The following is a 17,513-nucleotide window of genomic DNA, read 5'->3' as shown; positions in this document are numbered from 1 at the left end:
ATCAGGATAGAAAAGGACATCTGTAATTCTCCAACCAGGATTTCTGGAAAACCTGGGAATTTTTGGGAAAGTTATTGGAAATGTCAAATCCTAGTCCAGTCCTGTACCTCAGCTATGCCCTCCATGGGCCTCTGGTTGTCCACCTGCAGGATGCCACTCTTGGCTGTACGAGAGACCCGCAGCTCATGCCATGTGCCTATACTGACCTGCTCCTCACTCCTACACACACATGCATACACACGCACGCACACACACAGAGACACACATGCACACGCACATAAACAGACATAGACACACATACGCATACAGACACAGACACACACAGACAGGAAAAGCATTGGTCAAACAGTCATCATTTCCTATACATATGAACAAAGAGTTGCCAACACAAGTCTACAAACATTACAAAACAGTCGTAACAGAGTCATATCCTGTAAACATAGATCTTTCAATGAAGCCTGTACCTAATGACAGACCCTCCAGATCCACAGTCAAAGCGGAACTCCACGTATCCTTCCACCAGGTTGATGGCCAAGAAGTCCCTACTGCTGGCGTCGTCGCTGTAGAGCAGCGTGCCGTCAGGCCTGGCCGGCTGAAAGGTGATCTCAAACTCCATGAAGGACAGGTAACTGAGGAGGGACTGGGGCCAAGGGGCGCTGGCGTACGAAAACATGGTCTCGTTGAAGAGCGGCAGAGACAGCAGGAAACCTGGCAGTGGTTTGAGATAAAGTGACAGGTTTGGGATAGGGTGACAGGTTTGGGATAGGGTGACAGGTTTGGGATAGGGTGACAGGTTTGGGATAGGGTGACAGGTTTGGGATAAAGTGACAGGTTTGGGATAGGGTGACAGGTTTGGGATAGGGTGACAGGTTTGGGATAAAGGGACAGGTTTGGGATAAAGGGACAGGTTTGGGATAGGGTGACAGGTTTGGGATAGGGTGACAAGTTTGGGATAGGGTGACAAGTTTGGGATAGAGTGACAGGTTTGGGATAGGGTGACAGGTTTGGGATAGGGTGACAGGTTTGGGATAGGGTAACAGGTTTGGGATAGGGTGACAGGTTTGGGATTGGGTGACAGGTTTGGGATAAAGTGACAGGTTTGGGATAAAGTGACAGGTTTGGGATAGGGTGACAGGTTTGGGATAGGGTGACAGGTTTGGGATAGGGTGACAGGTTTGGGATTGGGTGACAGGTTTGGGATAAAGTGACAGGTTTGGGATAGGGTGACAGGTTTGGGATTGGGTTAGGGGAGAGGAGTTGGAAAATGTTTCAAAATCGAAACGCTGATCTTTCTAAGTAGAATACAGGGTGTGGCTGATCTATCTAAGTAGCATACAGGGTGTGGCTGATCTATCTAAGTAGAATACAGGGTGTGGCTGATCTATCTAAGTAGCATGCAGGGTGTGGCTGATCTATCTAAGTAGAATACAGGGTGTGGCTGATCTATCTAAGTAGCGTACAGGGTGTGGCTGATCTATCTAAGTAGCATACAGGGTGTGGCTGATCTATCTAAGTAGAATACAGGGTGTGGCTGATCTATCTAAGTAGCGTACAGGGTGTGGCTGATCTATCTAAGTAGCATACAGGGTGTGGCTGATCTATCTAAGTAGCATACAGGGTGTGGCTGATCTATCTAAGTAGAATACAGGGTGTGGCTGATCTATCTAAGTAGCATACAGGGTGTGGCTGATCTATCTAAGTAGCATACAGGGTGTGGCTGATCTATCTAAGTAGCATACAGGGTGTGGCTGATCTATCTAAGTAGAATACAGGGTGTGTAGCACAAGAAAGAAACATGTCTATGTCTGATGTCAAGTATAATTGAATGGGCAGAAGTCAGTATTTAATATCTAAATCTTTTCACAATTGGCATTATACAGTTTGTGTTGTAGAGAAGTACAGTATGATGCATTCCAAATAGCACCCTGTTCCCTATATGGTGCACTACTTCTGACCAGAGCCCTATGGAACCCTATTCCCTACACAGTGCACTACTTTTGACCAGAGCCCTATGGGCCATGTGTGATGCAGACTAGAGGACAGAAAGATGACTCACTCTCTTCACAGAGCATGCCTCTGAAGCCCAGAGGGCACAGACAGATGTACCCGTCCGCTCGGTTGGCAAAGCAGATTCCTCTGTTGTCGCAGGTGATCATCTCACACACGCTGTCACTGCACTCACCTGGGGAACAAACGGAAAGGATACACACAGGCGCTGCAGGGTTTAAAGACACAGTTCACAACAACAAAAAAGTGTCCACTGTTAATACAATCCCAAGAAATTGTGCAGTCAAGTTTTCACTTTCAGAACAAAGCTACATTTCTGATGATGTGTTTTGTGTTTTATGATAATGATGAACTCTCTCTTTAACTGCCCCCAACTCTAAATGAACTATCCCTTTAACTGCCCCCTAACTCTAAATTAACTATCCCTTTAACTGACCCTTAACTAAATTAACTCTCCCTTGAACTGCCCCCTAACTCTAAATGAATTATCCCTTGAACTGCCCCATCTCTAAATTAACTATGCATTTAACTGCCCCCCTAAATCTAAATTAACTATCCCTTTAACTGCCCCCTATCTCTAAATTAACTTTCCCTTTAACTGCCCTCTAATTCTAAATGAACTATCCCTTTAACTGCCCTCTAATTCTAAATGAACTATCCCTTTAACTGCCCTCTAATCCTAAATGAACTATCCCTTTAACTGCCCTCTAACTCTAAATGAACTACCCCTTTAACTGCCGTCTAACTCTAAATGAACTATCCCTTTAACTGCCCTCTAACTCTAAATGAACTACCCCTTTAACTGCCCTCTAACTCTAAATGAACTATCCCTTTAACTGCCCTCTAAATGAACTATCCCTTTAACTGCCCTCTAACTCTAAATGAACTATCCCTTTAACTGCCGTCTAACTCTAAATGAACTATCCCTTTAACTGCCCTCTAACTCTAAATGAACTACCCCTTTAACTGCCGTCTAACTCTAAATGAACTATCCTTTTAACTGCCCTCTAACTCTAAATGAACTATCCCTTTAACTGCCGTCCATCTCTAAATGAACTATCCCTTTAACTGCCCTCTAACTCTAAATGAACTATCCCTTTAACTGCCGTCTAACTCTAAATGAACTATCCCTTTAACTGCCCTCTAACTCTAAATGAACTACCCCTTTAACTGCCGTCTAACTCTAAATGAACTATCCCTTTAACTGCCCTCTAACTCTAAATGAACTATCCCTTTAACTGCCGTCTAACTCTTAATGAACTATCCCTTTAACTGCCCTCTAACTCTAAATGAACTACCCCTTTAACTGCCCTCTAACTCTAAATGAACTATCCCTTTAACTGCCCTCTAACTCTAAATGAACTACCCCTTTAACTGCCCTCTAACTCTAAATGAACTATCCCTTTAACTGCCCTCTAAATGAACTATCCCTTTAACTGCCCTCTAACTCTAAATGAACTACCCCTTTAACTGCCGTCTAACTCTAAATGAACTATCCCTTTAACTGCCCTCTAACTCTAAATATACTACCCCTTTAACTGCCCTCTAACTCTAAATGAACTATCCCTTTAACTGCCGTCTAACTCTAAATGAACTACCCCTTTAACTGCCGTCTCATCTTTCTTTGGACGAATCACCTCCTTGATTTCACCTATGTGGCGCTACAGTGTGAGTTACCACTTTGACACAGAGTGAGAACCAGTGGTGCATCTCCCTCGTTCTGTCGACTCTCATCAACATTGACTGTCCATTCAACTCCACACCCGGTATAAATGCACTAATCAATATGGTGTCTGACTGTTGACCTACAGAAAGCCAGACAACTCTCCAGCTCAAATCTGACCTGGGGACAGATTCATTCCACAGACATGGCCAAAGACATGGGATGATGGACTACAGTACATCCGAATATTCATGGAATTTGGACAAAGTGACAAATTCTGTTAGAAGTGCTAGAGCTAAAACTAGAGGTAGAAGACTATGATTATAAGACTTGAATGAAAAACAAAGAATCATCAGAAACCATTGGGAATGAAGAGGATATAAGCCAGCTGGACATCCAGACGTGTATGGATCGGACCCCCCTTACCGATGTCTGCCCCGCTCAGAGCGCTGCCTAGGGGCCAGGGTCTGAGATCCGTGGCCTTGTTGTTGATGGTCAGACTCTGGATGCAGCCCTGAAAGCCCCGGTTGCTCCCTGTGGCCCTGACCAACCAATAGGCACTGGGAGCCCCTCCCAAGTACAACGGGCTTCGGAATGTGATCTTGGTGTACTGTCCCTGTGGGGGAGAAAGAGAGGGTCAACCATTACAGTCAAGCAAATCTATAGCTAATCCTGACAAAACATAAAAAGAGAAATAGAAAAAGCGATGCACTAAAGCTCTCTAATGAGAGGGATTATCACCTGTCAATCATGGAGGTATGCATCCCAAATGACACCCTATTTCCTATACTGTGCACTACTTTTGACCAGAGTCCATAAGGAAGCCCATCGGGCTCTGGTCAAAAGTGGTCCACTATGTAGGGAATCAGGTGCCATTTGATACACAGACCATTATAGATCATACTTCTATCTCAGTGAAATATCGACCCAATCTAAAATCTTGCTGGCTCCACTGGTGTGTTCTGCCCTCACCTGTGAGCGTCCTGAAATGGGCGTATCGTTGTCCATTCTCAGCCAGCCACTCATGCCGTCCCTGAATACGGTGACAGTGTGCCACTGTCCCGGCACCATGCGAGTCTCGCTGACTATCTGTGCTGCCCCAGTGCCACAGTTAAACCTGCAAAACCACAACACATTGTCTGTCTCCCCCGCCGCAACCACACTGACCCTATCACAGCATGCCTAATCACTGTCACACAGTCTGAGATGAATTTCCCCCTAAGTACAGATCTAGGATCAGCTTCTCCTCCCCCAATAATAACCTTAATTATTAGTGGGGAAAATGCAAGACTGACACAAGATCAGCATCAAGGGGCAAATTCACCCTACACCCTGACAAACCCGCAGGCAACCACACTGGTCACACACCTGTAATGCAGCTTGCCTCGTACAAGAGCCAGAGAGGTGAAGTCTCCACGGCCATGCTCATTCTCCCCACAGTACAGCAACAAGCCATCCTCCGAGTCTGCCTAACACACAACACACACACATAGATACAGACGGAAATACACACACAGACATGCACGGACCACACACACAGACACACAACCAGTGGTATAGTACTGTACCTTGAATTCAAGGGTCATCTGAAAGGTCTGGTAAGAGTTCTTCAGAGGTTCAAAGGTCATGTGGGAGTGGCCATAGAACCTTGGGAACTGCACCGTCACTCCTGGCAAACACAGAGCAGGAAACACCAGCTCATCACTGTGTTTTACAATGGCATCCATCAAGTCAGTGTGAACATGCAACACACTCAACTGAATTCAAATACTGGGGCTCAAAAACATAGGAGTGCAAGGCAGAACCAGGTGGAAGATCATGATGGTATTCATTAGGGCACACCGTGGCAAAAGGCTGTACAACGGAAAGCAAAAAGAGCGTTGGTTATTGGACAAGCTCAGGTATAGTCCATCCTTGTTTTAGTTTGTTTCTTCTGTTTGGTGAATAATGAATACGACCCAGTTGAATTTAGGTGAAACACAAACATTTTCGAAACTCTGACCCCCCCTCCCCCCCTTCTCCCTGTGCTCTACATGATCAATTTATGTTCATGACACAGAATTAGGCCTACACCAGAGACACCCTATCCACAGACCCTATCTCCACTAGAGAGACGTTTTCAGAGAAATAGAGGACACAGATCATTTCCAGAAGGATGTCTATAGACCCAAACTCAGCCACTGTCTCTGGGGTACCCCCCCCCCCCACACACACACACACACCAATTACAGAGGATAGAACACTCCGATTGCACAGGGTTGATCCATTCTCCCACGAGGAGAGGGGTTAAAAACACTTAATAAAGTCAGTCAAATTATTATTGTCAGGGTTTATAAGACTAAGAGATAAGATGCTTTGAGTATATTTTGGAGGAGGAGCAGGAAGAGGAGAGGAGGAAGGGCAGAAAGAGGAGGAGCAGGAGGAGGGGGAGGAGTATGAAGAGGAGAGGAGGAAGGGCAGAAAGAGGAGGAGCAGGAGGAGGGGAGGAGTATGAAGAGGAGAGGAGGAAGGGCAGAAAGAGGAGGAGCAGGAGGAGGGGGAGGAGTATGAAGAGGTGAGGAGGAGGGGCAGAAAGAGGAGGAGCAGGAGGAGGGGGAGGAGCAGGAAGAGGAGAGGAGGAGAAGCATGAAGAGCAGGAGGAAGAGGAGGAGGGGGAGGAGAGGCATGAAGAGCAGGAGGAAGAGGAGGAGGGGGAGGAGAGGCATGAAGAGCAGGAGGAAGAGGAGGAGGGGGAGGAGAGGCATGAAGAGCAGGAGGAAGAGGAGCAGGGGGAGGAGAAGCATGAAGAGCAGGAGGAAGAGGAGGAGGGGGAGGAGAGGCATGAAGAGCAGGAGGAAGAGGAGGAGGGGGAGGAGAGGCATGAAGAGCAGGAGGAAGAGGAGCAGGGGGAGGAGAAGCATGAAGAGCAGGAGGAAGAGGAGGAGGGGGAGGAGAGGCATGAAGAGCAGGAGGAAGAGGAGCAGGGGGAAGAGGAGCAGGGGGAGAAGAAAGCTGGCAAGTCCCTGTCCTAATCCAAGGTCCAAGTCCTGCCATCACAGGGTTAACACCCCTGACCTGACCTGGACTGACTCACCGTAGGAGCAGATGTCACCACTGCGGCCCAGGTTGCAGTGGCAACGGGAGCCTCCGCTGTCGTAGTCACTGAGGCAGAAGCTGTCGGGGGGGCACACCGTGTCCTCACAGGCTAGGTCGTAGAGCCTGGGCACGGGGCCCATCCACTGGGTCATGGGGGGCGTGGGGGTGGTGTGAGGCAGGGTGGTGGAGGAAGGGCTGTCGGTGGTGGGGCTCATGGTGATCAGCTCAGGGGTGACGGGGGTAAGTGGGGAGCCCAGCTCTGGGTCAGATGGGGGTGAGGGGAGGAGGATGGCGTTGGGTGTGGCCGTGCCCATCCTGTAGATGACGTTCCCCCCTGGCTGAGAGGACGGCGTTCCAGACCGGGAACGGAGCTGGGATCTCTGGTTGTCACCATTGGGAATGGCAGGGAACGGCTTTAGCTTCGAAATGGCAAGATGGAGTAAGAAGGATGCCACTGCCACGGTTAGTTTAGTTTGCTGGATTAGTTATTGAACAGACTGGGTACAAGCCTAAAACAAACAGTGTTGCCAAATGTATAGTTATACTTATAGAGCTGCTTTCCTGGACCCAAATGAACCCTATTCCTGGACCCAAATGAACCCTATTCCTGGACCCAAATGAACCCTATTCCTGGACCCAAATGGACCCTATTCCTGGACCCAAATGAACCCTATTCCTGTACCCAAATGAACCCTATTCCTGTACCCAAATGAACCCTATTCCTATACCCAAATGAACCCTATTCCTGGACCCAAATGAACCCTATTCCTGGACCCAAATGAACCCTATTCCTGGACCCAAATGAACCCTATTCCTGGACCCAAATGAACCCTATTCCTGGACCCAAATGAACCCTATTCCTGGACCCAAATGAACCCTATTCCTGGACCCAAATGAACCCTATTCCTGTACCCAAATGAACCCTATTCCTGGACCCAAATGAACCCTATTCCTGTACCCAAATGAACCCTATTCCTGGACCCAAATGAACCCTATTCCTGTACCCAAATGAACCCTATTCCTGTACCCAAATGAACCCTATTCCTATACCCAAATTAACCCTATTCCTGGACCCAAATTAACCCTATTCCTGGACCCAAATGAACCCTATTCCTGGACCCAAATGAACCCTATTCCTGGACCCAAATGAACCCTATTCCTGGACGAAAAAACAATCTCAATGTATAATCTGCATTAAAAGTGCTTTTTGAACAAGGAAACCGGGAACATACGGTTGTTAAATATTTGCCCTGAGAATAGCCGGATTGGGATATGACTGAGATAAGGATAAGATTGGTAGGGTGGCTTTCCTAGGGCCCCTGGTTTCTAGGGCCCCTGTGACCGGTCTAGGGTGAATTTGCTCCTAGACACTGATCTTGGGACAGTTTCTCATTTCCCCCACTAATGGTTAAGGTTAGGATTGAGAGAGGGTAAGAGGATCCTAGATCTGTACCTAAGGAAAACATAACCCCAGAGCCCTGATGTACATGATGACCCACCTCCTCAATGAAGACATCGTAGTCAGAGTCGTCTATGTCAAATCCGTCTTCATCTTTGATCTTGCCGTCTGTGATGTAGCGCTGGCCATAGCCGCTGCTGCCAACCTCTGCTGTGCCTATGGATATGGACACTATTATGTATAGAATTAAATCGACACAGTGTACAGTACAAGTACAGTATCAGCATCATGAGACTATGACAAGAGCACAGTGAGTCACAATGTCACAGTTAGACTGACTCTCCAGACAGATGGACAGGTGGGGAACATAGAGTTCGAAATAGCTACCCATGCTAACACGGGCCTTGTGGCGAGTACTCTATCCAACTCTATGGTGGGGACTTGGTTGAGTGGGCAGCAAACACACAGGGAGCCCATGGTGCTGAGGATGATGATGATTAGCTAATAAATGTTGGTGGATGATCCCCTTTATAGGGATGGATGATATACAGTAGTAGCCTGGTCCTAGATCAGCTTGTGCTGTCGTGTCAAAGTTATGACAAGGAGTTTACATAATAGCACCCACAGATCTGGGACCAGGTTAACAGAGTAGTTGTCCCAGGTCTACCTGTCACAGTGTAGAGAGCTTTTTTCCCCCCACATACTGGAACCTGTCCCCCAGATATACAACTGACCATGCAGACAGAGACCAGGCTGAGTCCGGCCAGACAGTAGGAAACAAAAACGCCATGATGTTTAGAATCCCCAACCTAAATTATTTATTTCACATATAATGCTGTGTGTCTGTGTGTGTGTGTGCAGAACAACCTAAAAATAATTACTTCTAACCATAACGTAGGAGTGAGGTAAGGTTACTATTGACCATAATGTAGGAGTGGGGTAAGGTTACTACTGACCATAATGTAGGAGGTAAGGTTACTACTGACTATAATGTAGGAGGTAAGGTTACTACTGACCATAATGTAGGAGGTAAGGTTACTACTGACTATAATGTAGGAGGTAAGGTTACTACTGACCATAATGTAGGAGTGGGGTAAGGTTACTGCTGACCATAATGTAGGAGGTAAGGTTACTACTGAACATAATGTAGGAGGTAAGGTTACTATTGACCATAATGTAGGAGGTAAGGTTACTATTGACCATAATGTAGGAGGTAAGGTTACTATTGACCATAATGTAGGAGGTAAGGTTACTATTGACCATAATGTAGGAGTGGGGTAAGGTTACTACTGACCACAATGTAGGAGTGAGGTAAGGTTACTACTGACCATAATGTAGGAGTGGGGTAAGGTTACTATTGACCATAATGTAGGAGGTAAGGTTACTATTGACCATAATGTAGGAGGTAAGGTTACTATTGACCATAATGTAGGAGTGGGGTAAGGTTACTACTGACCACAATGTAGGAGTGAGGTAAGGTTACTACTGACCACAATGTAGGAGTGAGGTAAGGTTACTACTGACCACAATGTAGGAGTGAGGTAAGGTTACTACTGACCACAATGTAGGAGTGGGGTAAGGTTACTGCTGATCACAATGTAGGAGTGAGGTAAGGTTACTACTGACCACAATGTAGGAGTGGGGTAAGGTTACTGCTGATCACAATGTAGGAGTGGGGTAAGATTACTGCGGACCACAATGTAGGAGTGGGGTAAGGTTACTACTGATCACAATGTAGGAGTGGGGTAAGGTTACTGCTGATCACAATGTAGGAGTGGGGTAAGATTACTGCGGACCACAATGTAGGAGTGGGGTAAGGTTACTACTGATCACAATGTAGGAGTGGGGTAAGGTTACTACTGACCATAATGTAAGAGTGGGGTAAGGTTACTACTGACCACAATGTAGGAGTGGGGTAAGGTTACTGCTGATCACAATGTAGGAGTGGGGTAAGGTTACTACTGACCATAATGTAGGAGTGGAAATAAAATGGGTTGTGTTTAGTAAGGAGAAAACGTTTTCAATAAGAGTGAAAACAGAATGAGTCCTCAATGTGTTATGGTAAAGATGATTGGCATTAAAATGATCCTGTCCTCTTGATTCTTTGTTTTGTGGGAGGGAACTACAAATGGGGAGGTGTAACGCGCCCCTCCCTGCTTCCTTCCCCTCACGTGCCCCATGATTTTGGTCATGCAGGGAGGTAATTTGGAGATATGGGTGCTAGTCAAGTCCTGTACAAACCCGCCCTTCTCTACGGGGGTCAAACCTCCCCCATCCCCCCGCTCTTAATCCTGTCTGATGAGGCCAGGGCGTAACCCGATTTTCGCCCTGTGAGGGGGGGCAGGCTTGTGACGCAGTGTGTTGGGACTGCCTCTCTATCCAAACCAACAGGACTTAAGATGCTTCATTCAGTCCAGTTTAACCCTGTGATTGCCACCATGTGTCGGCGCGCCAGCCGCCCACCCACAAGGCTCTAGGAGTTGGATTGACAGGACAACAGCCCCCACAGTCCTCCTCACAACATGGCATCAGGAACCTCTCTCTGTTCTATAAAGGGTTAAACTTGTCTCCAGTACCGATTGGGAGTCTTACCTCCAACCTGTATTTATAACCGTATGTTTACCTAATACAGTGTGTGTGCAACATTTTTAAAAACACTTCCAAACTTGCACATGTACACACCAGAGTAAAGCTTACGTGCTAATGTTTGTCCATAGACTGCCAGTCTACCATGGCCCCTCTCTCCCCTATAAAGACAGTACTGATCCGGAGCCTCAGGGTTATCTCTGGCAGCCTCCTAAATGGCATCCTATTCTCTATATAGTGCACTACATTTGACCAGGGCCCATAGGGATCTGTCAAAAGTAGTGCACTATGTAGGGAATAGTGTGCCATTTGGGACTCTCTCATATCAATAGCAATCAGCCCATAAACCTCCCCACACACCATTTGTAATTTACATTATTACAACAGGAAAATACAAAACCTCTAGACCCAGTCTAAGTCTATCGCTTTATCTCCATGGACTTAAAGAAATGGACAGAAAACACATACGCACACCTCTCTCTCACACACACACACACACACACACACACACACACACACACACACACACACACACACACACACACACACACACACACACACACACACACACACACACACACACACACACACACACACACACACACACACACACACAGTGGCGGGGCAGTTACCAGGTGTGCGGATGGGGTTGTTGATGGCGCTGGGAGGGCTCACCCCATGGACGTTGGCGGCTCGGACCACAAACTGGTACTCCGTGTCGGGACTTAACCCTTTCAGTACCATGGAGTTGGCTTCAATGGGCTCCCTGATGTAGGTCCACTCTGTGTCCATCTCAGGCCTGTATAGAGGAGACCATTCATATAGGAATTACACTGGTGCACTGACTAAAACACTATTCAGGTCATGCATTGAGAGAAAAAAATTATATCTCATGAAATAATGCATTTATTATTATTTTTTAACTGGGAGGAATATGGAGTGTGCAACTTAATTCATGGTCTGCGTTAGTCTGCACCTTGTGAACGGGTGTGTTTCTCCAGCCTCGTGCTCTACTTAACTAGAGGGCCACTGACTGCATAACTTACAGGTTAGCTTACAGGGTTCTCACCACGCACTGCACACCTGTCCTGCACACTTCCAGTCCCAACATGGTTCACAGGTCAAAGTTGAGTCTAAACACACTCGTCTTAACACAGAAACACAACTCATTCTCAACTGATTGGCAGGCAACACCGGGATAGTGTTTTCAGCAAATGTTCATGTGGTCTAGAAATATAAGAGATATATTGATGTAGCTCCATTTAAACAACCATTTCTACCTTTTTTCAAAGTTGCCATTTGATATTAGAATCGGGCAACGGATCAACCCAATTCCAAGTACTTGCTTGTTCTAGCAGGCGTGAAACAGTATCTTACTCTATTGGCTGGGAACATGAGGATATTACAAATCAGACAATTGTCTTGTCAGAAGCTTGGCAGGGTGAGGAGATCAGAGTTGAACATGTACAGCTGGTACTTTTATTACGGTCCATCTCGCTTTCCTCAGTCAATGTTATTTTTTAAATCAATACTTCTCATTTTAAATGGACTGTGTGAAGAAAACAGCTGTTCAAATAGAACCACTGTGGTTCGGTAGAGTTGAGAATTCAAACGGAAACATGCATTCTAGAGTGGAACAAATCTGCAAAAAGGAATAAAAAACATTACTGTCTTCAGAGGGCTTTTCTTTTCTCTCTTCTTTCTCTCCCCAATTTCATGGTATCCAATTGGTAGTTACAGTCTTGTCCCATCGCTGCAACTCCCCTACGGAGTCAGGAGAGGTGAAGGTCGAGAGCTGTGCGTCCTCCGAAACACGACCCAACCAAGCCGCACTGCTTCTTGACACAATGCCCACTTAACCCCAGAAGACAGCCGCACCAATGTGTCGGAGGAAAACACCGTGCACCTGGCGACCGTGTCAGCGTGCACTGCGCCCGACCCGCCACAGGAGTCGCTAGTGAACAATGGAACCCTCCCCTAATCACTCCTTCCGTGGCCTCCAACTGCTCTTAAACGCTAGCAAAACCAAATGCATGCTTTTCAACCATTCGCTGCCCGCACCCGCCTGCTCGACTAGCATCACTACTCTGGACAATTCTGACCTAGAATACGTGGACAACTACAAATACCTAGGTGTCTGCCTAGACTGTAAACTCTCCTTCCAGACTATCCTACCGATCCTCAACTTTGACGATGTCATCTACAAAATAGCTTCCAATACTCTACTCAGCAAACTGGATGCAGTCTATCACAGTGCCATCCGTTTTGTTACCAAAGCGCCTTATACCACCCACCACTGTGACCTGTATGCGCTAGTTGGCTGGCCCTCGCTACATATTCTTCGCCAGACCCACTGGCTCCAGGTCGTCTATAAGTCTATGCTAGGTAAAGCTCCACCTTATATCAGCTCACTGGTCACGATAACAACACCCACCCGTAGCACGCGCTCCAGCAGGTATATCTCACTGGTCATCCCCAAAGCCAATTCCTCCTTTGGCCGCCTTTCCTTCCAGTTCTCTGCTGCCAGTGACTGGAACGAATTGCAAAAATCGCTGAAGCTGGAGACTTACATTTCCCAAACTAACTTAATCATCAGCTATCTGAGCAGCTAACATATCACTGCAGCTGTACATAGCCCATCTGTAACTAGCCCACCCAACCTCATCCCCATATTGTTTCTATTTACTCTGCAGCTCTTTTGCACACCAGTATCACTACTTACACACCATCATCTGCTCATCATCTGCTCATCTATCACTCCAGTGTTAATCTGCTAAATTGTAATTACTTTGCTACTATGGCTTATTTATTGCCTTACCTCCTCATGCCATTTGCACACACTGTATATAGACTTTCTTTTTTTCCTATTGTGTTGACTATACGCTTGTTTATTCCATGTAACTCCGTGTTGTTGTTTCTGTCGCACTGCTTTGCTTTATCTTGGCCAGGTCGCAGTTGTAAATGAGAACTTGTTCTCAACTAGCCTACCTGGTTAAATAAAGGTGTTCTCAACTAGCCTACCTGGTTAAATAAAGGTGAAATAAAAATAAAATAAAAATACCTGTGCCAATTGTGCGCCGTCCCATGGGTCTCCCGGTTGCGGCCGGCTGCGACAGAGGATGGACTTGAAACCAGACTCTCTAGTGGCACAGCTAGCACTGATGCAGTGCCTTAGACCACTGCGCCACTCGGGAGGCCGGAAGGGTTTTCAGAGGTCGACACAGTAGTGGCAAGGAATCTTAATAACCTTTACATTCCGGGTACTGACATAAATAAACCTTGTTGTCATTTTGGATATTCTTAAGATATTTACTTGGATGTACACTAAAACAGACCACATCTAGGCACATCTGGGCTCCCGAGTGGCGCAGCGGTCTAAGGCACTACATCTCAGTGCAATAGGTGTCCCTACAGTCCCTGGTTCGAATCCAGGCTGTATCACATCCTGCCATGATTGGGAGTCCCATAAGGTGGCGCACAATTGGCCCAGCGTCGCTAGGAGAGGGTTTGGCCGGGGTAGGCCGTCATTGTAAATAAGAATTTGATCTTAACTGACTTGCCTAGTTAAATAAAGGTTAAAGAAAAAAGTAGAAGACTGACTAGAATTGTTTACCGCTAAGTGTAAGCTAAATAGTCACTGTATAAACGTACCTGATGTAAGCAACAAGAAAGTGTAGAACTGGTGCACTTCCCTCACTCTCACCCTGTGTCCACGACAACGCAAGCTCTGTGTCCGATACGGCCACGACAGTGGGCTGTGTGGGAGGGGACGGAGGCATACACATCTCTGCGGATGGGAAAGAACAACCCTGTCATGTGACATTTAAATGTCCCGCTGAACTCAATGTAAGATCATGCTCGATGTACAAAGTCAAATAAATTCATCCTAGAGGGGGAATTACAAGGAAGGAAACAATAAACAACAACATGACAACAGGAAGAAAATGAATATACCACCACATCCTGTATACAATACATGATATTAATATACCACCACATACTGTATACAATACATGATATTAATATACCACCACATACTGTATACAATACATGATATTAATATACCACCACATACTGTATACCAAACATGATATTAATATACCACCACATCCTGTATACAACACATTATATTAATATAGCACCACATCCTGTATACCAAACATGACATTAATATACCACCACATCATGTATACAATACATGATATTAACATACCACCACATCCTGTATACCATACATGACATTAACACAGGGTTGCTTGTACTTTTTCTGTACACAACAACAACAAAAAGTTGACACTAGAAAATTCAGGGGATCCAACTTATAAAAATGTATATTCCATATATATTCCTTGTGTATTACCGCTGTAGGTTCATTATTCACAGAATGTTAGGTCCCGCTGGTTATCCTTACACACAATCATGTATAAGGTGTAAAAGGATCTTAGTTGACACTAAAAGGTAGTGTTAAAAAAAAAAAAAGATTACAGATTTTCACAAGGGACCTAATTTGAGTTTCAGACCCCACGTTTGGGAACCACAGCATTAACACATACACATCAAAATATGTATGTGACCAATAAAAATAACTTTTTATTGGTCACATACACATGGTTAGCGGATGTTACTGGTCTCATACACATGGTTAGCGGATGTTACTGGTCTCATACACATGGTTAGCGGATGTTACTGGTCTCATACACATGGTTAGCGGATGTTACTGGTCTCATACACATGGTTAGCGGATGTTACTGGTCACATACACATGGTTAGCGGATGTTACTGGTCACATACACATGGTTAGCGGATGTTACTGGTCACATACACATGGTTAGCGGATGTTATTGGTCACATACACATGGTTAGCGGATGTTACTGGTCTCATACACATGGTTAGCGGATGTTACTGGTCTCATACACATGGTTAGCGGATGTTACTGGTCACATACACATGGTTAGCGGATGTTACTGGTCACATACACATGGTTAGCGGATGTTACTGGTCACATACACATGGTTAGCGGATGTTACTGGTCACATACACATGGTTAGCGGATGTTACTGGTCTCATACACATGGATAGCGGATGTTATTGGTCACATACACATGGTTAGCGGATGTTACTGGTCACATACACATGGATAGCGGATGTTACTGGTCACATACACATGGTTAGCGGATGTTACTGGTCACATACACATGGATAGCGGATGTTACTGGTCTCATACACATGGTTAGCGGATGTTACTGGTCTCATACACATGGATAGCGGATGTTATTGGTCACATACACATGGTTAGCGGATGTTACTGGTCACATACACATGGTTAGCGGATGTTACTGGTCACATACACATGGATAGCGGATGTTACTGGTCACATACACATGGTTAGCGGATGTTACTGGTCACATACACATGGATAGCGGATGTTACTGGTCACATACACATGGTTAGCGGATGTTACTGGTCACATACACATGGTTAGCGGATGTTACTGGTCACATACACATGGATAGCGGATGTTACTGGTCACATACACATGGTTAGCGGATGTTACTGGTCACATACACATGGTTAGCGGATGTTACTGGTCACATACACATGGTTAGCGGATGTTACTGGTCACATACACATGGATAGCGGATGTTACTGGTCACATACACATGGATAGCGGATGTTACTGGTCACATACACATGGTTAGCGGATGTTACTGGTCACATACACATGGTTAGCGGATGTTACTGGTCACATACACATGGTTAGCGGATGTTACTGGTCACATACACATGGATAGCGGATGTTACTGGTCACATACACATGGATAGCGGATGTTACTGGTCACATACACATGGTTAGCGGATGTTATTGGTCACATACACATGGTTAGCGGATGTTACTGGTCACATACACATGGATAGCGGATGTTACTGGTCACATACACATGGATAGCGGATGTTACTGGTCACATACACATGGTTAGCGGATGTTATTGGTCACATACACATGGTTAGCAGATGTTATTGGTCACATACACATGGTTAGCGGATGTTACTGGTCACATACACATGGTTAGCGGATGTTACTGGTCACATACACATGGTTAGCGGATGTTACTGGTCACATACACATGGATAGCGGATGTTACTGGTCTCATACACATGGTTAGCGGATGTTATTGGTCACATACACATGGTTAGCGGATGTTACTGGTCACATACACATGGTTAGCAGATGTTACTGGTCACATACACATGGTTAGCGGATGTTACTGGTCACATACACATGGTTAGCGGATGTTATTGGTCACATACACATGGTTAGCAGATGTTATTGGTCACATACACATGGTTAGCAGATGTTATTGGTCACATACACATGGTTAGCAGATGTTATTGGTCACATACACATGGTTAGCAGATGTTATTGGTCACATACACATGGTTAGCGGATGTTATTGGTCACATACACATGGTTAGCGGATGTTACTGGTCTCATACACATGGTTAGCAGATGTTACTGGTCACATACACATGGTTAGCGGATGTTACTGGTCACATACACATGGTTAGCGGATGTTATTGGTCACATACACATGGTTAGCGGATGTTACTGGTCTCATACACATGGTTAGCAGATGTTATTGGTCACATACACATGGTTAGCGGATGTTATTGGTCACATACACATGGTTAGCAGATGTTATTGGTCACATACACATGGTTAGCAGATGTTATTGGTCACATACACATGGTTAGCGGATGTTATTGGTCACATACACATGGTT

At 45.7% G+C, this 17,513-nt stretch overlaps 1 protein-coding gene across 2 annotated transcripts in view; it reads right to left on the bottom strand.

The window, feature by feature from the left end:
• Nucleotides 1-17,513, bottom strand: part of egflam (EGF-like, fibronectin type III and laminin G domains) — a 46,313-nt gene that overhangs the window by 14,152 nt on the left and 14,648 nt on the right. For both annotated transcript variants that reach the window (XM_031817093.1, XM_031817094.1), the window contains exons 6-16: nt 14,382-14,517; nt 11,363-11,529; nt 8,245-8,360; nt 6,744-7,164; nt 5,239-5,339; nt 5,039-5,139; nt 4,643-4,787; nt 4,097-4,286; nt 2,057-2,182; nt 465-708; nt 108-219 (exon numbers count right to left, since the gene is read on the bottom strand). In XM_031817093.1, the coding sequence (XP_031672953.1) occupies nt 108-219; nt 465-708; nt 2,057-2,182; nt 4,097-4,286; nt 4,643-4,787; nt 5,039-5,139; nt 5,239-5,339; nt 6,744-7,164; nt 8,245-8,360; nt 11,363-11,529; nt 14,382-14,517 (1,859 nt within the window). The remainder of the gene's footprint in view (nt 1-107; nt 220-464; nt 709-2,056; nt 2,183-4,096; nt 4,287-4,642; nt 4,788-5,038; nt 5,140-5,238; nt 5,340-6,743; nt 7,165-8,244; nt 8,361-11,362; nt 11,530-14,381; nt 14,518-17,513) is intronic.

Source organism: Oncorhynchus kisutch, linkage group LG3 (genome assembly GCF_002021735.2).
Source record: "Oncorhynchus kisutch isolate 150728-3 linkage group LG3, Okis_V2, whole genome shotgun sequence".
In the NCBI taxonomy this organism is placed as follows: domain Eukaryota; kingdom Metazoa; phylum Chordata; class Actinopteri; order Salmoniformes; family Salmonidae; genus Oncorhynchus; species Oncorhynchus kisutch.
This window is presented reverse-complemented; position numbering and strand designations above follow the sequence as displayed.